Source organism: Acromyrmex echinatior, chromosome 9 (assembly GCF_024713525.1).
Source record: "Acromyrmex echinatior isolate Ae372 chromosome 9, ASM2471352v2, whole genome shotgun sequence".
Classification (NCBI taxonomy): Eukaryota; Metazoa; Arthropoda; class Insecta; order Hymenoptera; family Formicidae; genus Acromyrmex; species Acromyrmex echinatior.
The window spans coordinates 11,603,188-11,620,149 of NC_141860.1; the positions used below are offsets into that span (position 1 = coordinate 11,603,188).

The 16,962-nt window shown below is 29.1% G+C and overlaps 3 protein-coding genes across 6 annotated transcripts; 2 read left to right on the top strand and 1 right to left on the bottom strand.

The window, feature by feature from the left end:
• Window positions 1–14: 14 nt before the first annotated feature.
• LOC105153343 (Parkin Interacting Substrate) lies at window positions 15–6,839 on the top strand. Of its 3 annotated transcripts, none has more exons than XM_087409197.1 (8): window positions 15–2,009; window positions 2,795–3,317; window positions 3,456–3,726; window positions 3,810–4,007; window positions 4,081–4,248; window positions 4,946–5,138; window positions 5,205–5,459; window positions 5,838–5,910. In XM_087409197.1, the coding sequence occupies exons 1-8, from the start codon at window positions 1,887–1,889 to the stop codon at window positions 5,880–5,882; spliced, it is 1,776 nt and encodes a 591-aa protein (XP_087265323.1). In that variant the 5' UTR covers window positions 15–1,886; the 3' UTR covers window positions 5,883–5,910. The 3 variants fall into 3 exon arrangements, with proteins under 3 accessions (XP_087265323.1, XP_011066413.1, XP_011066412.1); XM_011068111.2 differs by lacking the exon at window positions 5,838–5,910 and adding an exon at window positions 6,110–6,839 and having other exon boundaries at window positions 20–2,009; window positions 3,459–3,726; XM_011068110.2 differs by lacking the exon at window positions 5,838–5,910 and adding an exon at window positions 6,110–6,839 and having other exon boundaries at window positions 23–2,009.
• Window positions 6,840–7,037: 198 nt separating this feature from the next.
• LOC105153342 (pseudouridine-5'-phosphatase) lies at window positions 7,038–9,671 on the top strand. Of its 2 annotated transcripts, none has more exons than XM_087409202.1 (4): window positions 7,038–7,381; window positions 7,939–8,157; window positions 8,220–8,452; window positions 8,536–9,671. In XM_087409202.1, the coding sequence occupies exons 1-4, from the start codon at window positions 7,327–7,329 to the stop codon at window positions 8,593–8,595; spliced, it is 567 nt and encodes a 188-aa protein (XP_087265328.1). In that variant the 5' UTR covers window positions 7,038–7,326; the 3' UTR covers window positions 8,596–9,671. The 2 variants fall into 2 exon arrangements, with proteins under 2 accessions (XP_087265328.1, XP_011066411.2); XM_011068109.2 differs by having other exon boundaries at window positions 7,046–7,381; window positions 8,529–9,671.
• On the bottom strand, window positions 9,583–10,678 carry ND-B8 (NADH dehydrogenase (ubiquinone) B8 subunit). The gene is made up of 3 exons (XM_011068108.2): window positions 10,454–10,678; window positions 10,260–10,366; window positions 9,583–9,750 (listed from the first exon to the last, which is right to left on the bottom strand). Exons 1-3 carry the CDS (start codon window positions 10,534–10,536, stop codon window positions 9,662–9,664), a joined length of 279 nt encoding a protein of 92 aa, XP_011066410.1. The 5' UTR covers window positions 10,537–10,678; the 3' UTR covers window positions 9,583–9,661.
• Between the last annotated feature and the right edge of the window lie 6,284 nt (window positions 10,679–16,962).

A 16,962-nucleotide genomic window follows, 5' to 3' on the forward strand; every position in this document is an offset into this window, starting at 1 on the left:
AATGTTTATTTTTTATAAAATAGTAATAAGTACTGAAGTTAGACCTGCGAACACAGTCAAACTGTGATAAAAGTAAAAGTGATATTGTTGGTCTGGAAGCAAAATTGGAGTTTTTTCTTAATGAGTGGACTTGCTATTCTCGCCTGAATTAGGATAATTAATATCACATACATATTTTCAAAATATTCACAGTTTGAAAAAATGATATGAATTTTACTTATTTTTTCCTTTTATTTGATCTTCTAAAAAAATAGAAAAAAATAACGTAAACTATTAATTCTAGTTCAGGCGATAATGTTCTCCGAGTGTAAAAGTAGAAATCGGACTAATAGGTTTTTTAGAATCATGATCACCATATTCGAAAACACGATTTCGAGAAAAACGCGTTTAAAGTTTTGAAACATTTAATAGACTTTGTCCACTGTCATTTTTAACAGGGACCCGGACCGGCCGAAATCGAAATCGATAACTCGACTGTAACCGTTATTTTATTTAGTACAAGTATCGCTCCATTTTCCGTTAGAAATGAAAGTGACGCTCAAAAGGGAACGAAACTCTGCTCCATTCAGTTTCGGTTCGGTCCGAGTCCTTGTTAGAAACCCAGCAAATGAGAATGGATTGAAATAAATTGAAATGGATTTAAATTTTCAGAAATATTGATTCACGAATATTAAAATGAATGCTTTTCAATGCATTTTTATTCATTTATAGAGAATTGCATGGAGTATATCTCTAAATCTAAAAATACCTTTAAATCTAAAAATAATATTAGCTTTTTCTGTGTGTGCATTGTGAATACTGTACAATTCAAAATTTTGAATAGGAAATGCAGTTTTTCAATTCAATTGAATCTAATTGAATCCAATTGAATCCAATTAAATCCAAAGAAAGGTATTTAAAATACGCATTTGGATAGAACAAAATTTCAATCCATTTTAATCCATTCTCGTTTGCTGGGAAATGACAGTAGACAAAATCTATATGTATATGAGTCTAGCAGTGATACTTGCTTAACAAATCATTTCATCAAATTTAATAAAAAAAGACAATAAAAAAATTGTTTTTATTTTTCATTGAAATAAAAACAAAATTATAAGAACAAAATGAAGGAAAAAAAATGTTTGCCAACTAATTTAATTTCTGTTTTAATAAATTGCTTATTATGTATATATCTCCGTTGTATCATAAATCATTAATCTTCGTGTAATCAATATCTATTGTTTAATTTGCTTTCCATGTGGAACAACTAAAACATCATTCATGATCCATTTGATCCATTTCAATCCGCAAATAATCTCTACTTTCCAAACAGTCATGTTTAATTTTTCAAAACAATTTTATTATCACACTCGACATTACCGACCGTCAGTAAATATGGTCATCAACTATATCGACCAGCCGGATAACATATGCGCGTGCGCACTCGTAAGTCTAATGTTTTTTTTACTCCAAACAAACGCTCCGACGATTGTATATGTTTTCGTGGGACCATTGCGGAGTATATTGGAATACACGGACACACGCGACGTTTTACTCCCTGCTTCCGGGGACGAGGTGGATAATCGCTGAGTAATCCGGCCCGTCGATCAGCGGTGTGTCGCGTAGAGGAGCAACAAGTCGCCTTGCCTCTCATCGCCAGCGCGCCCGTGGTCGCGGTACCTTCGTTGCACGAGCGTGGATACAACATGTCCGCTACGACCCGGGTCGGTGTGGTCCCCGGGATCTCGTACTACGCGTGCGGCGCGATACGATGATGCGCGCGCGACGTATACGATCTTAGGGGGTAAACGCGATGCGTCCACGCGCTACGTCGACGACGGCGTACGACGATCTCGCGTACAACGACGACGACGACGGCGACGACTTTGCATACGCATTGTACGACGATGACGGAGTCGGAACTTTGCCGGCTATGCGCCGAGACCAAGGACAGTCTCATCGGGATCTACGACGCCGAAGGCCAGAAGCTCGCGATCGAGGCCAAGATCGCGAAATGCCTGCAGATACAGGTACATGCAGTTATCACGGTCAACTGGCAGCTCTGTTTCCTCGTCTGCCTGATCTAAGAAGATGAGAATGTATTTTATTGAATGTAACTACTGTTACACAGTTTCTTTTTGAAAGAAAAAATTTTAAATATTAAGAATAAATATCTTAATTTTAAATACTAAGAATAAAAATCTTAAATAATATATTATAATATGTAAGTTCCATTTCACGCATAGTGTGCATGATATATCATTTTATCCTTGTTATTCACCGAATATTAAAGAAAGATAAAAATAATAACATTATGCACATCATGCATGAAACGGAATGCATTCAATATATCCTCTTATTTTGTTATATTTTTATATCCAAGAAATCTAAGTTCTTTAAAATTCATTAATTTATTTAATTCTTGAACGAAAATTGTCTTTTTCGAAAATTTAAAAAATAGAGATGTTAGGTCAAACAAACTTCAATTTTATGCATAATTCTTTTATATTAGGTGTTGGAATTAATTCGTAGCGTTTTTAATGAAAGAATGTTATTTATTTCACATGAGCATTAAAAAATACATTAATGAAAGTACTTCCCATCACTTGTAAAACGCTACGAATTAATTCCAACACCTAATATTAGAAACTTAATAAATTTTGCAAAGATAATGTTTAAGTTTATATTTCATTAAAATAATAAAACTATAGTTTTTATTTAAGAAATAATTTACTTGTAAACTCAATTTCCTTATTTTGTAAATTATATTACTTCTGATATATTTTTATTTGTAATAATTATTACGATTGCACAGGTTGTAATAACAGATGGCTTGCCACTCATGGTTTGCATAGACTGCTGTGATTCATTGAACCAGTGCAATGAATTCTTTGAGAAGACTAATCAAGCACAAATATCTCTGAAACAATTGCTAATAGATCCAAAGTCTGAACCACAACCGACCGAACCAAATATAGATTGTGTTGAGGAGACCGTAGAGTTTCCAAAGAATGAAGCTAACAATAAGGAGGAGATTATCCAATGTCAATTATCTGGCAATTATATCAATGAAACAGTCAATATCTTGAATAATTCTTACTTCATTGAGGGATGTAATAAAAACGCGAATTCCGAAACTCAAGAAATGCAAGATAATGCAAAACAGAAGAAGTGTAAGATACAGATAAAGAAGAGCTCTCCCAAACAAACTAAGAAAAAATTAAAGAAAAAAGGTCAGATACAAAAGATTGAAGAAGAATCTGAGCTTGATATACCTTCTCAAGTAGACAAGGAACAGAATGATGTCGCAAATGAAGTCATAGATAATTATATGCCTGGTAAGATTAATTTATAAAAAATGTGTTTTTTTTTTATTATTTGTTTTATTTCTTAAAAATTGTCATGTATATATATGTATATGTAATTAATGACTATATCGATCTATCGTAAATCTAATATAATATGTACTTTTAAAGTAGAGACAGAATCAAATTTAGAAATAAGAGAAACACGAACGATAGACCCAACAAAGCATGGAAGAAAAAAGACAGAAGGTTTGGAGAGATATCCTTGGTTATGTACAGATTGTAATGACAAATTACCATCTCTAGAAGCATTAGAGGAGCATCATGAAATGGTGCATAATCAGCAAGCCAAGTATATGTGTGTGCAATGTTGTAAGGTTTATGATAAATATTATGGGTTTCTTACTCATGTTAAAAGGCATAAGAATAAAGCGAAGTTCAGGTAAAAATTATTTGCTGTTATATCAGGATTGTTTAAGAACTTTGTATATATTCGTATATTAATACAATTTAATTTATTTTTAGCTGTGACGATTGTGGAAAATCATTTGTACATAAAAAAGTATTAGACTCTCATAAGACAATTCACAGCGAGGAACGGCCATATGTGTGCCAAACTTGCGGTAAAGCTTTTAGGCAGCAAAGTGCTTTATGTATTCATAATCGATGCCATTTACCTGAAACTATGAAGAATAGATTTCCATGCGATCAATGTGATAAAAGGTATAATCTATTTTTTTTAAATTACACATTTTAGAGAATTTTTATACGTTAATAAAAAAGTTTACTTTTTTAGGTTCTCAACAAAACCAAATCTTGTAACACACAAACGTATTCATTCTGGTGTCAGAAACTTCACGTGCGATCAATGTGGTAAAAGTTTCATACAGAAAGGAAATTTAGAAGCTCATTTCTTAACTCATTCACCAGATAAGCCATACAATTGCTCTCAATGTACAAAAGCGTAAGTAAAAATATAATATTCTTTTTTTTCCTTAAGTCTATAGTTAAATTTAATATTCAAAAATAAAGTAAGGCTCTATATGTATAAAACAATGAATATAAAACATGAGTAGAATAAAATGATGGCAAAGAATCAACGACATAAATAATAAAGAATATAATAAACATAATATAATAATATAATATAATAAACAAAATAATAGCTATAATAATTACATACATTTCGACTCTGATCGGATCATTATCAATGTTACAAAATATAAAAATAAAGACCTTAAGAACAATCAAATAAATTACATTAGTTCGTTTCTTGTTAACTGTTTAAAAAAATTAACACTTCTTGTTACTGTTTAAAAAATTATTTTTATATTTTGTAACATTGATAATGACCCGATTGAAGTTGAAACGTATGTAATTATTATAGCTATTATTTTGTTTATTATATTATTTCTTTATTATTTAAGTTTAATATTATATGTTTAAATTTTTTTACAAATTTTTTTGGTATTCTTAAAAATTTTAATATATATATTTTTTATGTACAATTGAATGAAATTTTGAACGAAGCTGCCTCTTTTATATTTAATACACTTCAGAATAGCATAAAAATATCATCATCATTATGATGAGATGATAAACTGGTGGAATAAAAGTTAGAAATAAATTCGGGATTTTGAAATAAGAGTATAAACTTTCAGATTTAAAACACCCTTACAATTGAAAAAACATGAAACAGTACATACTGGTGCCAAGCCGCATCAATGTGCTGTATGTGGACGAACTTTTAGAGAGAAAGGAACCTTGAGAGAACATCACAGAATTCATACCGGTGCAATGCCGTTTACCTGTGAATTCTGTGGAAAGTGCTTCCGTTTTAAAGGGATATTAACTGTAAGTTATTATTATGAAATCTAATTACACTTTGCTCTATTTAATGCGATTATCTCACATTTGCAGACACACAGGCGACAACACACCGGAGAGCGTCCGTACAGTTGTTTGGAGTGTCAGCATCATTTTACGAATTGGCCAAATTATAACAAACACATGAAACGTAGACATGGAATTAATACTTCTCACACTAAGCATCTAACCAATAATCAACAATTGCAACAGCAGCAGCCGACCGAACAAACACAGACTCCGATACAACAGCAGTCTGCTGAAGAGGATCCACTTCCAATACCTCAAACAGAATCAACGACAGTACAAGTAGATATACATTTTTTATAATATTACATATACATATATATTTTTATAATATTATTAGGTGTTGGAATTAATTCGTAGCGTTTTACAAGTGATGGGAAGTACTTTCATTAATGTATTTTTTAATGCTCATGTGAAATAAATAACATTCTTTCATTAAAAACGCTACGAATTAATTCCAACACCTAATATATATACATTTTCTTATTTGTTAAGTATTGTTTGTTTTATTGCATTACAATGGGTCCTGAGAGGGTCAAAGTTTTCAAATTTATTTCATTATAATTGTAATTTTTATGAGAAAAAGATTATAAGCAGCATCCTATATATTCTCTACTTTGCAGAATTACTGGATTCAAATTTTCTTATAATTTTTTTTAGAAGCTTTCAAATAATGGATATTTAAGTGCCTTTAAAGTTAAGTAGCACATAATTTTATCATTTAGGTGTTGAATTAATATTCTATTTTATGTGTGTACAGCAATAATAATTAAAGTAATAATAATTGAAAAAAATATAAGATAAATCACACTGCATTCAAGATAGACTATATTTAATTGAAAAATGTATGAGAAAGCGCAAATCTTATTGTTTAGATAATTTACAGGTATTTGATTAACGCAAAGGATCATTTTAATGTTGTATTTTTACAGGTAATACAAGCAGTTCCTCATGCTTCAGCATCACAACCGATAGTCATCCAAGCTATTCCAACAACTGCTATTCAGACTTTTCAAACGGATGTCACTAGTACTGTCCAAGAAACGGTATTCAGAGATCGAAACACATATTTCAATCCAGTGCCAGGGTTACAAAACTTTTTGCCAACGAACTTGCCGTATAACTTTTACAGCATTCCTAATGTTACGGAAAATGATTTAATTCAACATAGGTAAAAGTTAAGATGAAGCTTGAATAAAGACGACTATGTTTTTGTGCCGATTGATTAAAGTTGGAAAACATGCGACAATAACGTATTAAATCAATATAAAATTTCTAAATATCTAAATTGGTTTACGGTCTAAAAATAAGATACTTATTGTTTAGACATGCAAACAGAAAAGTCAATAATTATTTAAATATGTTATAATTTAAATAATTAGTTCGCATGTAATCCTCACAGAATCTAAAAGCTAAAAGATTGGAACAAAAACATGGGAACTAGTTAAATGCATAAGTACATAAATAGTATCAGCCTTTTGTATAGAATCAGACAAAATAATTATATACGTTTTATATTGTACCATTATTAGTATTGATAATACTAGATCATTGTATATATATATATATACACTTGTTTAATCACATTAATTATCAAATATACTTGGTGAACACATTTCGTAAAAATTTTTGTAATAAAAAATGTATATTTTATCTCCCCAACTCATGTATCATTACAAATGTTTGTGTTCTCATTGTGACTTTTTACGATATCTAAAATTTTGTTTCCAAGTTTTACATAATTTATGCATTATGCAATATTAGTATAAACATTTTATTGCTTATCAAATCAATTATTGAATCTTACTCTTCTTTGCTCGATAACTAGACAGTAGAGGGTTCTCTATCAGGGATAGAAGATCACGTGTAGGATTAATGCTAGATATCGAGAGGGAGGGAGACTCGTATCGTTCAATACCGTATCTATGTGTCGAAATCTGATTGCGCAAGCATAAATATTAACATCTGCTTTTTTTATTACGGAGCGGAACCGTTAATTTGAAACATTACGTCATTGATAACGTGCGTTTTCGGGCAGCTGCTATTTTTGTCGAATAATAATTCTCGTATTACTCGAAATACAAAAGAGATCCTTATAAGAATTCCGCCGGATTATACCGTAGATAACCTAAAAAAATCAGTGATTAGAATGGATTTTCATGATGTCACTCATTGCATTTTCGACATGGATGGTTTATTACTAGGTAAGAACATTTTGGATTGTGTGTGTTATAAATAATATTTACACAATTTTGTATTTTATAACGATTTCAATATTAATTGATCCAGCAAACGAGAATGGATTAAAATGGATTGAAATTTTTTTCTATCCGTATTTTAAATAGCGAATACTTTTTTTTGAATTTAATTAGATTCAATTAGATTCAATTGGATGCAATTGGATTGAAAAACTGTATTTTTTATTCAAAATTTTGAATTGAACAGTATTCATAATGCACAGAAAAAGTAATATTATTTTTAGATTGAAAGGCATAGAGATGTACTCCATGCAATTCCTATAACTAAATAAAAATGCATTCAGGATTGAAAAGCATTCATTTTAACATTCATGAATCAATATTTCTGAAAATCTGAATCTATTTCAATTCATTTCACTGTATCATTGTGCTACTGTACAATGTGATGACATATTTTTATAATGACATCAATTCCTTTTGGCGATCGTGACATTGAGATATTTGCAGAAATGCATTTTTTAAAATAATTTATATTAATTTATTTGATTTCCTTTATAATGTAGATACAGAATCTATATATACAATGGCGTACAATCATGTCACTCAGGAATATGGGAAAACGTATGGCTGGGAGCATAAAGCGAAAATTATGGGTAATAAAACTACTGAAGCTTTGCAGAATTTAATAGAAATGTTACAGCTTCCGATTACAGTGCAATCATTTGAAGATAAGCTCATTCCTATATGCAAAGAAGTATTTCTTCAATGTAATCTTATGCCAGGTAAATTATATAAGATGAAAGTGATTTAGCATTATATTCTGATTGATTTTAATTGTATGTAGGTGCAGAAAAGTTGTTGCAGCATCTTAAAAAGAATAATATACCTATCGCATTAGCTACAAGTTCAAGCGAGGAGAGTAGCGATTTAAAAACTCAAAAATGGAAACACTTATTCGATCTGTTCAATCATAAAGTGTATGGTGGTTCTGACCCAGAAGTCATCCGAGGAAAACCACATCCAGATATATTTTTAATTGCCGCAAAACGTTTCCCTGATAATCCTGATCCTTTAAAGGTTTGTTGTATATTTCAATATATATTTTATATATACATTTTTAAATCAAAATTCATATTTATTTATCTATATATAGTGCTTAGTCTTTGAAGATTCACCGAATGGAGTACAAGCTGGTATCGCTGCTAAGATGCAAGTGGTAATGGTGCCAGATCCTCAGCTTCCTAAACACCTCACCAACAACGCAACGTTGGTCTTAGAAAGTTTGGAAGACTTCAAGCCAGAAGATTTCGGCCTACCGCCATTTATAGCATAAAAATATAATTAAATCATTTGCCTTCCTATATACAAAGGAAGTATAGATTGCAAAAGAGAATATTATAACATATTTTATAGGCAGGTTTTAATCATTAATTAGCATTAATTAATTAAAGTCTGACTGATGTACATAGATCTGATTTGAAAAAAGAAAAAATATGTTTCTGCAGATATATATTTTCATATAACATATGGAAGTTACTGCCTGAAATCGAAAACGATGACTGCACATATCGCATACAAAAGATAATTCTTCGTTCCCTCCCATATGTTTATTAATAGGATGAAGTTCCAATTATAGATATATTTATGTATCGATTATATTTACTGAACGTTAACTTTTTAAGTTGACCAGAAAGACGACCAGAAAGTATTAATCGGACCTAGACTTATTTTTCAGATAAAATTTAAAATAAAATACAAAGTTTAATATCATAAAGTGATAATAATGCTTAGCAAAGTTCTTCGAATCGATCAAAAACTTAACACCGCAATATTTAAAAAAAAAATAAGATCGCAAAAATAATACTTTTGATTTTTCAACTCTCCCTTGTCTTTGAGTCTTAAAGTGTAAAGAATATTGCACATATTCTACAAAATATTAGTTATTTAATGTATAAAAATTACACAAAGAAAAAGTAAATATTTTGTCGTAAATATTTTGTTGAGAAGATAATTCTTTGTGCAATTTTTCTTTAATAAATAAAATTTTAATTAATTAAATCTTTTATTAATAAATCTTTAATAAATTAATTTATATCTTTATGTTCAATCCATGTTCTTTCATATACATATATTAACGTACAATATACATAAATATCGATAAAAAAAATTTGTTACCAGACAAAATCTGACAGATTCCTGTCAATGCCTTCTTTCATTTAATACAACTATTTTATTAAAACACTATACATATTATAATACATACAAGATTAACACAATAAAATATATCTATTTTTGACATGCCAATTCTTGAACCCTTCCAAGTATCTCTTCGGACTTCAGGTTTGATAGAGGCATGCAACGTTCTACGCCACATTCTGCAAAATTAGTAATTTACAGGGATTATGATTATATAATTTATATTAAAGTTGCATTCCATTATTCATGTATCGAAAATATAGTATACGTTATGCAAATTATGAAAATTATTTCACTATGTGGAGTGAATAATAGAACAATATTTAAATAAACAATATTTATATTGGAAAAAAGAAAAACAAATGTAAACAATTTGTAAATCAACTTTATTTTAGACTTCAATTTGATATTAGATGCTTTCTATTTAGGAGACATAGTCGACACAAATATCATTCTAATTTTGTTATTCACAGAATGCCAAGGATAGAAAGCCGTTTTTGTCGATTATGGGTGCTTTCCATTTGACACAAATTGACACAAGTGTTGTTCTATGTCACTCTCTGAATATCAAGAAGGACAGAACGATGCTTGTGTTGATTAAATGTGTCATTAAATGGAAAGCACCCTTGTTTCTTCATTCCGTTTTTTTAAAGAAACGTAACTATTGTGTCTTTAGATTTTTACATACCGTAACGTGCATACAGCTTTGGCTCAATCGACGAGCATTCCCTGATTAAAACGGGAAATCTCGGATTATTTTTTTTTAATGGTACATACTGTTGCTCGATGAAGTCTCTGCAAGGTTCACACACAAAAATTAGCAGATTGAAATTAAATTGGATCGCTGACAGAACATCCGTCTATATCGTACAACTTTTTTACCTCACGCCTTGACTAGATTTGGATGTTTGACAAAGAAGGATCCTCAACTCTTTCAAGTGCTTTCCGAATTTTACAGTAGCCATTTTTTATAGCTAAGAACTTGGGAAAATACAAATCACTTTCATCACAATTTCAACCATACACAATTTTATGTTTTGGTTAAGTTAGGTTAGAATTCCGTTGTTATATCATCTGATTCACTAGAAAGTCTAGAGACTTTTAGACCACAGACTCTTGCATAATGCATAGTGCATAAACGAATCAACTAAGAGCCATTCCACAAATTTGCATAGCCGCATAAACATATGCATAAAGAAAATCATCCAATCGTATTTTACGTTTGCCTTTATGACAGAAATGTGATTAGATAATTTTCTTTATGCATATGATTATGCGGCTATACAAGTTGTGTAAAATACAAAATATATGGTGGTATGGTGATTCCTAATCAGGATCTTTCCTTTCCTCCCATTCTATGGAAAAGAAGAATTTCGATTGGTTGATTTCCCTTATGTACTATGCATTATGCAAGAGTCTGTGCTGTAGCTATTTAAATAAAAGTCTGGGTATAATTCATGAAACTTTTTTCCTAGGATGAAAAGTGAAAAGTGAAAAATTTCTTCATTAATTTCAATGGTTAAAATTTTCACTTTTCACTTTCCATCCTAAGGATAAAGTTTCATGATTGATACTCTGGACATTTTCAACTGTTTCCTGATAGGATAATCTTAAACTTAGACAAACATGGCGAAACATTACAATTAGGAATGAATTTCGTTTCAAGTGCGACTTACATATATGATGTATCAATTGTTTTATCCTTCTTTAATATTTGGTGAACATAAAGGTAAAATGATATATCAATATGTATTATGTGTGAAACAAAACGCACACATAATTTAATAATTAGCATTTTTCTTCCAAGGAACAATTAAAGTCAATAAAAATCAAAATGACAGCAAAATGACTTTATTTTAATGCTTAAAGAGTCAAATTTTGTAACAAAAAAATAATTTTCATGTACATACGTCTATTTTCACTTTCTCTTGATATGTTCTTTAGATATAGAAGAAAGGTCTCTATTATTATATGAGATATTGAATTCATTTTGGATAAATGCTAGAAATTTATAGGCACAATTTAAAAAAATAATAGGTCATTTTGGAAAGAATAATAAATCATTTTGAAGGCAATTTAATAAGCTTTAAAATAATATGATATAATATTTAATTCAAATTCCAATTTTTTTAAAAATTAAAGAAATGTAAAAAGTCGAGCAAATCGCAAAGTCGAAAAATTGTGCTCTTAATATGAGCTGTCCCGAGAATTCGATAGTAAAACGCAAAGTATATCAGTATTGCAACTAAGAACTTTATTTAATGTTTCTTAAATACAAACAAACATAGCTAGCTTGCGCGAAAAATCAGTATGCGATACATTATATCCAGAACTCATCTTCAGGTAATTGAAATCAAGCATCGCAGAAATAGGCACTTGACGTTCATTCCGATTGTCTTTTTTGTTATTGTACAATAACATTTATATTTTAGCAACGATTTTTACTATGACATGGGAGAATGGTTTATTTCATATTAGAAATACCCTGGATATCTCATATTATACGATTTCTATGCCTTACGGTTTTATGATTATCAAATCTAACTTCTGTAATTAAGCAATTTAACATGTTTCGTATTTTTCTATTAGTACGATTTTACTCTAATTATTACATTATAAAGAATTTATTACTAAATATTTATAATATATTAAATAATAAATAAGGCTTACAATGACTACGAGCATGATCTAATAATAAATTTTCTACTAAATAGTTTTCAATCCAAGAGCAATAAATTCATGGTGGAACCAATAGATAGCGTTTATTAGTTTAGCAGATACATCGCTATCTCATATTAGGCACTTATCTCATAATAAGGGGCTTTCCTCTATATTTTATATTTATATATAATAATATAATAACTATTATTTAAATGAAGCTAGTTTTATTACTGATAATTTGCTATTACAAGGTGACTTTTACATTACTTATTTCTTCTATTCCATCGAGTAACTATACATTGCAATAATAATATTATTATAAATAGCTTAAATATCATTATTAGCATAAACGATATTATTATATAAAAAATCATATTTAGATAATGTTACATCTGTATCAACAGAGACAATTTAATTACACGTGCTCGGACTGTATTAAATATAATAATCAGTGTACTGCTGGTTATAAAAATATTGATTACTTCAAAAAACATTTCATATTATATAATATTATATGGATTATTTTTCAATACAGAAGATTAACGTATTACATAGATTCTGTTATAATACATATATGCATAGCTTCTAGACTATTAAGAAATTACTATAAATATTATAGCATTGAAAAATATTAGAAATAATTAAAAATACATAAAAAATTATTCACTGGCAGTAACAAATAAAAATAATCTTTTTAGAAAATTTATGTAGATAAATGTATGTTTTGTACTATATTTTTTTTTGATTGATCAACTCAAGAGTCGATCATTAAAGTTGATGCCCTCCTAAAAAAAACCATTTTTTAAAAGTATCTAGGTATCTTTCAAGTTTATATTTACGCTCTTCTATCAGTGTTTTAATTGCATTCGAAGTTTTCGGATGATAATCAAAATTAACGTCCGAGAATACTTTTATCTGAAACAGATTAATTGGAGATGTTTGATAACAAGTTTAATTTCTTATACCATAATTTAGTTCAGGTTTTAAAATGCACGTCACGGTATTATTCGATTTTTAAATGTGATTTTCTTCAAAAATAGTTTAAAGATGCAAACATAATTAATTGTTAATACTATTATTAATTGAATTATATAAAGTTGAAATAATTTATATCCATCGCGACAAATGATTTTTATTCGAAGCGCGCCACAGTTAAAGTTTTATCAATATGATAGTCAATAAATTAATAAGTATGTAAATTTAGAATTATAAAGTACACCTTATCGATTTGTTCATCATAAAAAACATTTCGAAGAATAAGTTTTATTACTTCAATTGTAGTAAGATCTATAAAGACAAAATAATATATTCATGATAAATCTTTATGATTGAAAAAACTATGTTTATAAAAAGAAATGTTATTACTTGGGTTTTACAGTTTCAAAATTGTTCAATATGTCAAGGATAAAATTGTTTTTTTAATGCTTATCAAGAATAGACTTGAAAATAAGAAAATGATTCTTTTCATGAAATAATGAAGTGTTGAATATAATATTTAAATAATTGATGATAATATCAGAATTTTCGGCGCAACTCAAACTGTTCAACAATATTTCTTTTAATTCTTCCTTCTGTGGATCTGTCTTTTGATATAATTCTAACATTTTATCCCAAGTAGTCCTATTGGCAGTCATCATACCAATACATTACATAAAATTATGCCTTGGTGAAAAAGTATGTATGTCTCTATCAAGAAAAGATATATACATTTAATTTATATGTATAATAATTTAATTTATATGAATAATTTCCTATTTTATCAAGTATTATATATTAATGTTCTATGCTTTATTACGCAACTTTATTTTGTAAAATTAAATGTTCTCGTCCTGCGCTACTATTATTGATAATACTTGTTACATAATCATTTTATAATGACGAAACAAAAGAAAAAAGATTCTATGAGTAATGTCACTTAACAATGTATATTTTACAACATTATATTCATTTTATGCATTACGTTATTAGAATAACATAGAATGTTGAGTGAGAGAAAACAATGAGGATGCTTTGGCTATATTGATATGCATGCCTCGTGTTCGCACACACGCACGCACACACGCACGCACGCACGCACACACAAATACAATTTATGAAATAGCTAAAATTGCTTAAAAGTTAAAGTTCAAGATCCGCAAGATGTCGACTTAATTTAAAGGCGATCGTATTCTTACAGAACCCATCACCGAGTGTACATGCCCATTTTATGGCTTCCAGTCTTACCTGCTTCATAATATAATGATCATCAGTACTTTCTAAGTATCCTATTTTTCGAAGAAGGTCACTAAGGATTGTCATTATAGTTTCCTTGAAATTGTGAAATAATAATGAATTGATTTTATATTTGGCTTATTGGTATTTGTATTCATGAAAAATTTAATTTGTGTCTCTCAATGTGCCGGAACGACAAAAAAATTTGCAACGTTTAAGTAGTAAGTTATGTCGAGTATTTTTAAATTTTATAAGTTTATATTGTTAATATTTCAATGTTTTATACTTACACATTATTTTTTCCTTTTTCTGTATACGGAAATATCATAAAACCAGATTTGTGAATACTATGCTCAGACATAATGCCGGCAAAAAAATTTCATATTAAGTATGTACAAACCGGGTGATAAAACATTTTTGAAATTAAATGTTAAAATATCTGTGACATTATTATAGGAATGTTCGATCGGTTTATAAATTCTGTTGTTGTTATTAATTAACGTGGTCGCCATTTCATTTACTTCTAATTCATTAGAATGCAAACTTATGTTATTTAACGATGCATTACGAATCTCAATTTTGACACTGGATTCACCGTGAAAAATAAAATTGCCTTCTTCAAGATTCAGTATCAGAGAAATGTCATAGAGAAGTGGTAATGTATTGTTGGGTAAACGATCAATAATTTTTAAATCATTATTGGCACAAAATACGCTGTTTGTGATCAATATTATATATAAACTGAAATTTAATAATAATTTCAGAAATCCCATGTCGATGCGTATCTGCAATGTTTTAAATACTTTTAACTTAGAAATTGATCATAAAAGTGTATCTTATTGCAATTTATAATGAGGACTGCAAGAAACGTAATAATTTAAGCAAACTGACCAAAAACGTTTTTTTTTTTTTACATAAATTATAGGATCCTTTCGTAGTTTTTTTGAATTTGTCATTCTTTAAATATAATTTTATATTTTATATAAATATATTTTTATATTTTTAACAAGACATAAATACCTACATAAATTCTTTTTTTTTTCAACAACTTTCTTTGTATTACATCTATCTATTGATTAAAATACTGTTAAATTCCAATAATTACAATTGATTAATTACAATTATCGCAATGAGATGTTAATATTAGAAATACATTAGCATAACTGCGAGTTACGTGTTATCACCTCAAAAGATTCACAAATACTGACTCTACAATTTTAATATCATAGGATGTTATAATGAATGTGTTAAGTAAATATTACAAGGACGGATCAATATAAAATATGTCCACATAAATTGACAATGAGATTTTTTTTGTTCTCAGTAACGACTTATATCGACGATTGAACTGGATATCTTGTTGTTAAATCTGAACCGAGCAGAATGCATTAGCTAATGGAACAATATGGACGTCAAGGCTCTTGTTAATCTTACAACAAAATTTTAAATAAAATGCGAATTTCAAAATCAGAAAACAATAATTAAACTTATGCTAATCCTGCAAATAATGCTGTCCTGCAAGAGACACATTATAACGCAGTGATCATTTCATTTTTGTTTAACATTAGCAGAGGGATGGAATGATTTATTGTGTTACACTTCATCAAATTTTCCTTTTAGAAGACATAGAGTGTATTTGGGGAGGCGCGAGTTATTTATACTATTCTATCATCTTTATCATTTATTAGACGTAAACAAATATAAAATACAAATAGCTCTAATAGCGATTTCCTGAACGTACCTCTGGATTGTAACGATGCAGCAGTGTAGACTGCATTGCTTTTTGCGGCGCGCGATTGGTATGAGAATTAACAGCATCGTGATTCAGACTCTCTGCTGATTATAAAATTTGAAAAATCTTGTCGCTCGGCGGCGACAACAAATGTTTCAACGAACACTATAATTCCTAATGGCACCCGCATACTATACGTAAAAACACTTGCTACACGTCAAACGTTTCCGCGTCCAGTGTGCAGAAGCCATAAATTAATGAGTAATTAACAATCATATAACGTGTATTTTATGTGTTTCCACATGTGACAGTTCATTACTAAAAAGCCAAAATGTTTTTTAACATTTTCTCTATAACAATGTTGCAAGATTTGTAAAACTTATGTTAATATGTATTATATATTATATTTCTAATATTTACAATATTATAGCGATATTACAGCGCAATCTATAATATTGCAACATTTCTGCAATGTTACTGCAAGTTTCTGTGCTGTATAAGGAAACTCTTGAGTAAAAGTCTGAACATTTTCAATCTGCTTCTTAATAGGGCAATCTTGAAGAAGACAAACATAGCGAAACATTACAATTAGAAGTGAATTCCGTTTCATGTATATGATTTACATGATACATTATTTTATCCTTCTCTAATATTGGTAAACATTAAAGATAGGATGATGTATTAATGTGTATTATGTGTGTGTAAAACAAAACGCAACACATAATTTAAAAATCTGCATTTTGCTTCCAAGAAACACACAAAGATTAATTGTAACAAAAAAAAATCG